Raw genomic sequence first — 8004 nt, 5'->3', positions numbered from 1 at the left:
CTCCTTTTTCTCCTGTTCAAAGTGAGGTTAAAAGTCCCCCACCTTCCATGGGATTCAATTTCTCACCCCTCCCTCCCATAAAGTCCTTCTGGCCCCATCTTTTCTTGGGTCCTGTCCAGCTAGTGCTGTGTCTTTAAGGAAGTTGAAGCTGCTAAAAGTGAGTGAGAGAGAGAGAGAAGAAAAAAACAAAAAATTTGGCATCTTTTCCCCCTCAAGTTTCTGGTGTCACTTATGAAACACGGGTCCTTGTTGCTGCAGAGAGGCAGTTTTGCTGGAAGGAGGGAGTAAACGGACTGCCTGGGTTCTCTTCCTGCAGCCTTGTCTCAACAGATGGTCTCAGGCACCCTGTCTGGATAAGGGCAGGCCCAGGTGTGCAGACTGAAGGTGGGACAGGGACCAGGCTGTCCCTTCCTCCAGCATCGTCATCTTCCCTTGGCCCTGCAGACTGTCCAGGACTAACTCTTTCTTTGTTGCTCATTGGTTCCATCTTAGAAGAAGTTCTGCTTGACTAAGAAAGAGTAGTTTGAAGGTAAGTCAGCGGCAAAAGGGCTCTAAGGTCCAGTGGGAGGAGAAAGCAGTCTACTGGGCACGGGGGCTGGGCACTTTCCTGTTGGTTTGGTGTGCTCAGACAATCCCTTGCTTGGATCTGTTCAGGGGCCATGGATCCCTCTAACAACCACAGCTCTGGAAACCCCAGCAGTATTTGGGTTGAGCCACTGGCCTCCTCCAAGCCAGCTGAGAGGTCCTGGCAGGGGTTTACTTAGGCAGCTGCCTGGTGTAGTTTGGACCGAAAAGGCCAAGGGTGTGAGTCTGTAGAAAGGGTCTGGTGTGTGCTGTGGTCACGGCTGGTAGGAGCGGGAGAGCAGTGGGTGGGGCTCATGGGGGTGGTGTGCGCTGCACAAGGGGCCTTGTCTAGGCCAGGGGGCAGAGCATACCTTTGGGGGGCTCCAGGGGGAGGGGCTGTGGCCAGGATGTGGGAGGGCAGGAGGGAGGCTCTGCCAAATGCTGGGGGAGGAGGTGGCTGGAAAACAGATTTCAAGTCACAAAGTCAGCTAGGAGCCAGCCGAGGCAGGGAGAGCTCTCGGCTCAGAGAAGGAGCTGGGGTCCTCTTCCGTCCTATCTTCGCCCCCCTCCTGACTGCGTGACCTCGGGCAAGTCCTGGACCTTCTGTGGGCCTCAGTTTCCCCTTCTGTAGAATGGGGGTGGTGGGCTAGGTGGTGTGGGGGTGTCTTATCTGGATTATGTGGGCAGGGCCTTCTGATGGGGAAGAGCTCTGTGTCAGGGTGCTGAGAGGGACAAGTGCCTTCTGTGGGTCTTTGGGGGTCACCTTGTAGGCATGTCCTTCTCTGCAGGATGCAGGAGCTGCGTCTGCTGTGCCTGGTGGTCCTCGTGGGCCTGGCACAGGCCTGTCCAGAGCCCTGTGAATGCGGGGAGAAGTACGGCTTCCACATTGCTGACTGTGCCTACCGTGACCTGCAGGCAGTACCATCCGGCTTCCCGGCCAACGTGACCACGCTGAGCCTATCGGCCAACCAGCTGCCAAGCCTGCCGGGGGGCGCCTTTAGGGAGGTGCCCCGGCTGCAGTCGCTGTGGCTGGCCCACAACGAGATCCGCAGTGTGGCCGCGGGTGCCCTGGCCTCTCTGAGCCAACTCAAGAGCCTGGATCTCAGCCACAATCTCATCTCCGACTTTGCCTGGAGCGACCTGCACAGCCTCAGCGCCCTTCAGTTGCTCAAGATGGACAGCAACGAACTGACCTTCATCCCCCGCGATGCCTTCCGCAGCCTTCGTGCCCTGCGCTCGCTGCAGCTCAACCATAACCGCCTGCACACGCTGGCCGAGGGCACCTTTGCCCCGCTCACTGCACTGTCTCACCTGCAGATCAACGACAACCCCTTCGACTGTACCTGCGGCATCGTGTGGTTCAAGACGTGGGCCCTGACCACGGCCGTGTCCATCCCAGAGCAGGACAACATCACCTGCACTTCGCCCCACGTGCTCAAGGGCACGCGGCTGAACCGCCTGCTGCCGCTGCCCTGCTCCGCACCCTCGGTGCAGCTTACCTACCAGCCCAGCCAGGATGGGGCCGAGCTGCGTCCGGGCTTCGTGTTGGCACTGCACTGTGACGTGGATGGGCAGCCGGCCCCTCAGCTCCACTGGCACATCCAGACGCCCGGTGGCACCGTGGAGATCACTAGCCCCAACGTGGGTGCCGATGGGCGTGCCCTGCCTGGTGTCCTGGCAGCCAGCAGCCGCCCGCGCTTCCAAGCCTTTGCCAATGGCAGCCTGCTCATCCCTGACTTTGGCAAGCTGGAGGAGGGTACCTACAGCTGCCTGGCCACCAACGAGCTGGGCAGCGCGGAGAGCTCGGTAAATGTGGCCCTGGCCACACCAGGTGAGGGTGGTGAGGACGCGCTGGGGCGCAGGTTCCAGGGCAAAGCGGCCGAGGGGAAGGTCTGCTACACGGTCGACAACGAGGTGCAGCCGTCGGGTCCAGAGGACAACGTGGTCATCATCTACCTCAGCCGCGCCAGGGGCCCCGAGGCTGCAGCAACAGCAGAAGGGGTCCCTGGGAAGCAGCCCCCTGGGCTGCTTCTGCTGGGCCAGAGCCTCCTCTTCCTCTTCCTCGCTTCCTTCTAGCCCCACCCCTACCTGGGGGCTTGTTGACTCCTGCCCTGACCGATGGCTGTCCCTCACAAGTGGTGCGGGGGCCTGGGGGTAGCAATTCTTGGAGCCTGCATCAGGGACTTCCCACCTTCCTACCTCCCCTTCTCATCCCTTCTGGGACACTCAGCAACCCCACTTCTAGACTTGCTCAAAGCTAGTGACTAGGATGGAATTGAATCCCCTAACTCACCGTCTACGGTGCTAATTGCTGCTAACCACACTGCACATGCTCCTCTGTCTCGGGGGTAGCATGCCGACCAGGCAATGCCCTAACCACCCAGGGGGAGCCCCACTGATGGACTTCCAGGCACTGGGACTGACAAGCTCTCAAAGGCTATGGTCAGGGCCTGGGGCTTGGGGCTGGGCAGGGAAGTAGCCTGAAGCAGATTGGCACTGGAGATGTAGAATTAGGCGCAGAACAAGTGGCTGGCGTGGCTTGGAGGCTCTCTGAACTGCTTGAGCTCCTGCTGACCTTCCGTGTTCTCTAACAACTTGAGGGCTGGGGAGTCTCTGCCCTCAGACAGGACTAGAAGGCCCAGGATGGTGCTCATCTCCAACTCTTCCTCCCTTGGTGTGCCCCTCCATCCTGGATTCCTGCCCTGCCTTCCTCTCCAGGTACACATCTATCGCCTGCCTTCCCCCACAACCTTGGGAGAGACTAGCCAGCCTGGGGGCGGCAGAGAAATAAATAGCATTTCTGATGCTCCCCTGCGTCTGCCTCGAGTTTTGTCTGGATCTAGGTGCCCTGCTGCCTCCAACCCTGCCCCTTTCCAGATTAAAGGGTGCTATGCTTAGGGACAAGAGCCTGTGAGAGCTCTGAAGCCCCTGACCAGAGCCCCCAGAACTGCTGAGACCAGCAAAGTGGAGACAGGGAGGCCCAGGAATGTAGGGTAGCAGCTGTGAGACTTGGAGTCTGGCCAGCCCCCCTTCCCCTCCTTCTACACACAGTATCTCCCCATCCCCCATCAGCTTGCAGCTCCCGCTGAGCTGCTGTCACCAGAGCACAGGTCGAGGATGACTGCACCTCTGATGGAAAACAGGTCGAGGATGACTGCACCTCTGATGGAAAACAGCAGGATGGAGCCAAGTCCCTCGTGCTGTGTTACCTTGGGCGAGTCACTGCCCATCTCTGGACTTTGGTTTCCTCAGAAAACAAAGGATGGGGTAGGACATGGTAATGTCAAGAGTTTCGTTGACTCTGAGTATCTAAGGCCTTATAATCCTAACCCAACGTGGACCCCTTGACATCTCTGGCTCTGTTCACCGCTGAGCAGGCTTGGCTTCTTGTAGGATGTGGGCCTAAGATCTGAGTCGGGGGCAGCTGGGGAACATTTGTACCCTGACTGAACTAGCTACTCGCTTGTTTTAAAGTCACCTGGGGCCCCCGTACCCTCAGGGTGAAGCCGGAGTCTCTGGTCAGACATTCCTGGCCCCTCTGACTGGCTCTCTGAAGTTACCCATCCCCACCCCTATGGGAACAGCTAATTGTTCCTTGAACGCTCTGAGATGTGTAATCCTCTGTATATTTACTTACGCTGCTCCATCTCTCTGGACATCCTCCTGCTTGTCACTTGACTAAGTCAGCTTTTGAAACTCAGCTTAGGTACCACCTCCTCCAGAAAGCTTACCTGGATGCTTTTCCCTCACCCCACAAACTGGACTAGACCCCCTCCTCTGGCTCACATAGCCCTGAGTGTCCAGTGTCCCAGCCTGATCACACTCTCATGACTCTGCTTCCATATTAAGGACAGACACTGTCCACCACAGACACAGGGCTAGGAATACATTTTTCAGTGGGCTTCGGTGGGACCATCTCTGCCTCCCTTGCCCTCTTCCTGGGCACCCTTGAATGTGGGTTGGAGCTCCCTGGCCCCGCCTGGCTTCCTGCCAGTTTGAGGCTGTAGTTTGGGTTTGGGAATGTGGTGGGGGGTGGTCTTCAATAGCTGTACAGACATTTCTTGAGGCCCCACAGATCCAGGTGTGTGGGTGGCCACATTTGCCCCACTCTTGGTAGCCCCAGCCCCACAGTAGTCCCCACCTCAGCCAACCCCCAGCAAGAGAGGGGGACCCCCTCAGCAGCGGGGGACCCCCTCAGTGGCCCTTCCCTTTCCAGGCCAGTCTCCTCCCACCTCCGTGTGTGTGTGTGTGTGTGTGTGTGTGTGAGTCACTCATTCTTGTCCGACTCTTTGCCACCCCATGGACTGTAGCCCACCAGCCTCCTCTGTCCACGGAATTAGAGTGGGTTGCCATTTTCTTCTCCAGGGGATCTTCCTGACCCAGGGGTTGCACCCCAGTCTTCTGCATTGTAGGCAGATTCTTTACCCTCTGAGCCACTAGGGAAGCCCCCCACCCCAACCTCCATACTCTTATTCACATTACTTTCTCCTGAAATCTCTCCTCCTCCCCAAATCCTGCCCATTCTAGAAGACCCAGAATCAGTCCTACTTCCAAAGCCCACACTCGCACAGCTCAGGGGTGGCACCCTGGGTCCCCAGTGTCTCCTCCACCCAAAGGGATGTGGCCACGGTTTCCCCTCTGCCCTCTCCACCCAGCCCAGCATGTGACCAGAATACCCCAACCCCACCCAAGCCCCACAAACACAGTTAATTCACTGAGAGTCCGGGTGGTTTTCCCCACATATCCCCCGCCCCCACCCCCCACCTCAGGAGGACTGCTTCTCAAGCACAAGTTTATTACAGAGAGCACACTAACCTCTTTCATAATCTCTAAGGGCATACCAACTACAAAAATATCAGGTTCTCAAGTGTGGCCAGCTCGGTGTGGGGTCTGGTTGAGCCATGACTTTGTTGTGGGGTAGGAGCCCATGGCTTCCTCCTGGGCTGCCTTGCAAGCCATGAGGGCCCCCAGATGGAGACAGGCAAAGCTGCAAGAGACAGGAGGCACTGCATCTCGTCATGGTGGCGAGGTCCATCTGAAGCTGAGGGGGCCAAGCTGGAAAGCTAGGCTGTCCTGGCCTGAATCGCCAACCCCGGTCAGGAGAAGACTTCAGGGAAGCCTGGAGGCTGGTGGCAGGGCTGGGCATCAGGAGGGGCCTGGACCTGCTTCCTGGGCCAAGAGGCAAAACCACCACTCGCCTTCTCCAGAGCCCTCACTGGCTTCCCAAGGTCAAGAGGGGCAGACCAGAGCCTTCCCGAGGCTCGAGGCTCATAGTGCTGATAGACTTCGATCCAACCAGAGCAACCCCCGGCTGGTCCTGCTAAATCCCCGGGACCTGCAGGCAGAGCTGGGGCCAAGCAGAGGGCTGCCATGGCCATGGTGATGATGCTGGGAGAGCCGGGAGGGACAGGCTGGGAGGCAAGGACACAGCAGTGTGGCCTTCCCCCAGCCTCAGGGCTGGGCACCGTTGGGCCGGGCACCTGGCAGGGCTGTCTTCCGGAAGGCCTGCAGAGCTGGGTTGTGCAGCAGCGTGTACGCCAGACCCCAGCGAGCCCTGCCTTGGCGGGCCCTGGGCCCCGCTCCCTTGGCCACCAGGTCCTTGGTCTGTAGCAGCTGAATCCCTGAGAAGAGGCCTTCTGTGGGTCACTCAACAAACACCCAGCCAAACCCCGCCCTCCCTCCGCCACCCCAGCACCAAGATGGGGGCAGAATCTGAAAATCGCACATGTAGAGTGGGGGAGGTTGACGAGACAGGGGCTCCGGGTGCTATTCACAGGGTGGGAAGCCGGGAGAAGTGTGGGGCTGCAGAAGGGGTTTGTTCAAGGTCAGATGCTCATCCTCTGGATGGCCGATAGGAGAGGGAGAGGAGGAGCTCTGTGGAGGCAGGGCTGGGACAAGGGACTGGAGCCAGCTCAGTGCTCCCCTCCCTACTACACCCAGGCTGCAGGGCAGGGGAAGACAGACTGCTTAGGAGAGCAGGGGTGGCCTGGGTGGTAGGGGTGACAGAGCCCCTTGGCAAGACAGCGGTCTCATTCCCCAAGTGAGAACTAAGTGTGTGCACACACGTGACAGACGGTGTGTATATGTTAGTATCAAGGAAAAAGGTACCCTGAGACGGACCAGGAAAATTCTCACTTCTCTCCCACAGGCAGCCCAGAGAGGAAGTGAGCATTTTCCTGGCTCTCTCTCCCTTGCCTGCGTTGGAGAGGGGGGCGTGCCTTTCTCCCGGGAGAAGCCAGGTGGGTTCCACTTCCCCCCATCCCCAGTGGAAGGGCGCACCTTCCTCTTCCTCCCCCAGTCTGAGGCCATCCTGGGGGGTCGCGCGGGGCTTGGGCCTCTGAGTCCGCAGAAGCAGGGCACAGAAGGCCGTCGCAGCTGGGTGTGACTGGCTGGCCTCCATCCTCAAGAAGTTGCAGTATGTGTGGTAGCCTGTGTGGGGGTGCAGCGCTAGTCGGGGAGGGCCCAGACGGCCCGTAATACAGACCTGGGGAGTGTCCTGCACACCCTGCATGCGAGCGCGTGGCCCCCTGCACATACCCACGGCTCAGGGTTACGGACATCCTCCGAGGAGACTAGGTCAGGGCAGAGCCTCCCTCCCTGCTTGGCCAGCCTGAGCATCCCCCACCTTCAGCTCCTGCCCAGTGACCTTACCGGGGTCAAGAGTGGCAGCTCTAAGCGGCAGCAGGCTGAGGTCCATCCGGCCAAGGTGGACGGCATTGTAGAGGGCGGAGAGGAGCACTCTCCAGGCGGCCACCATGGTGCCCACCAGCACGTTGACGGGGAAGAGAAGGAAGGTGGCTGCATAGAGTGCTCTTCTGTGGGCCAGGAGAGGAGGGCTGAGGCAGGTCCCCACACAGAGGCCCTTCCTCGGGTCAGTGTCAGACTGAGATGACCACAGCTGCCGTGTATTTACTGAGCACACCTCTGTGCACCCGCCCTGTGCCTTACGTCTGCTCTCTTAACCCAGCTCACCCATTCCCCCAATCTGGGAGGCCCAGACAGATGGGGTGACTTAGCTAAGGCTGTCTAGCTGGTCAGTGGAAGATTTGGGGCTTCACTCCAGGTCCACTTGGATCTTTCTATGATCCTGGTGTCTCCCACCTCCCTCCTCTGGGTCCCTTGTCCACAACTCTAAGCCTCTCCTGGGGCCAGGTTCTCCCACAGCCTAGCAGAGAAATGACATGGCTATTAACCTCCTTCCTGCAAAGGGCAGAGCAGGGCTGATCCCCAAGACAGGGAAACTCGAGGGGGTATTTCTGGCCCTGTGACAGGTAAACAGAGGCATTTTTGAACTAAGCTGGGCCACAGCCGCCTCTCTCTGTGGATAAGGCGAGCTCTTTCTACCATCCACCGGGGTTCCCTGTTAGAGAAAGGGGAAAGACGGCAGTGGAGGGAGAAGGGGACAGAAAGGAAGACAGGGAAGAGGCGGCCGAGGGCCTG

General features: G+C 59.0%; 2 protein-coding genes across 9 annotated transcripts in view; one reads left to right on the top strand and one right to left on the bottom strand.

Annotated features, from left to right (window-relative positions):
- Window positions 1-220: 220 nt before the first annotated feature.
- On the top strand, window positions 221-3378 carry ISLR (immunoglobulin superfamily containing leucine rich repeat). Of its 2 annotated transcripts, none has more exons than XM_019983837.2 (2): window positions 221-529; window positions 1353-3378. In XM_019983837.2, the coding sequence occupies exon 2, from the start codon at window positions 1354-1356 to the stop codon at window positions 2638-2640; it is 1287 nt and encodes a 428-aa protein (XP_019839396.2). In that variant the 5' UTR covers window positions 221-529; window position 1353; the 3' UTR covers window positions 2641-3378. The 2 variants fall into 2 exon arrangements, with proteins under 2 accessions (XP_019839396.2, XP_019839397.2); XM_019983838.2 differs by lacking the exon at window positions 221-529 and adding an exon at window positions 1032-1151.
- Window positions 3379-5342: 1964 nt separating this feature from the next.
- The window catches only part of STRA6 (signaling receptor and transporter of retinol STRA6), a 29665-nt gene continuing 27003 nt past the window's right edge, over window positions 5343-8004 (bottom strand). For all 7 annotated transcript variants that reach the window (XM_019983976.2, XM_019983980.2, XM_019983978.2 and 4 more), the window contains 3 exons: window positions 7216-7379; window positions 6844-6993; window positions 5343-6185 (listed from right to left, as the gene is read on the bottom strand). In XM_019983976.2, the coding sequence (XP_019839535.2) occupies window positions 6016-6185; window positions 6844-6993; window positions 7216-7379 (484 nt within the window). In that variant the 3' untranslated portion in view covers window positions 5343-6015. The remainder of the gene's footprint in view (window positions 6186-6843; window positions 6994-7215; window positions 7380-8004) is intronic.

This window comes from Bos indicus, chromosome 21 (genome assembly GCF_029378745.1).
Source record: "Bos indicus isolate NIAB-ARS_2022 breed Sahiwal x Tharparkar chromosome 21, NIAB-ARS_B.indTharparkar_mat_pri_1.0, whole genome shotgun sequence".
Lineage (NCBI taxonomy): Eukaryota > Metazoa > Chordata > Mammalia > Artiodactyla > Bovidae > Bos > Bos indicus.
Note: the sequence above shows the minus strand (reverse complement) of the source record. Positions and strands in the feature narration are given on the sequence as shown.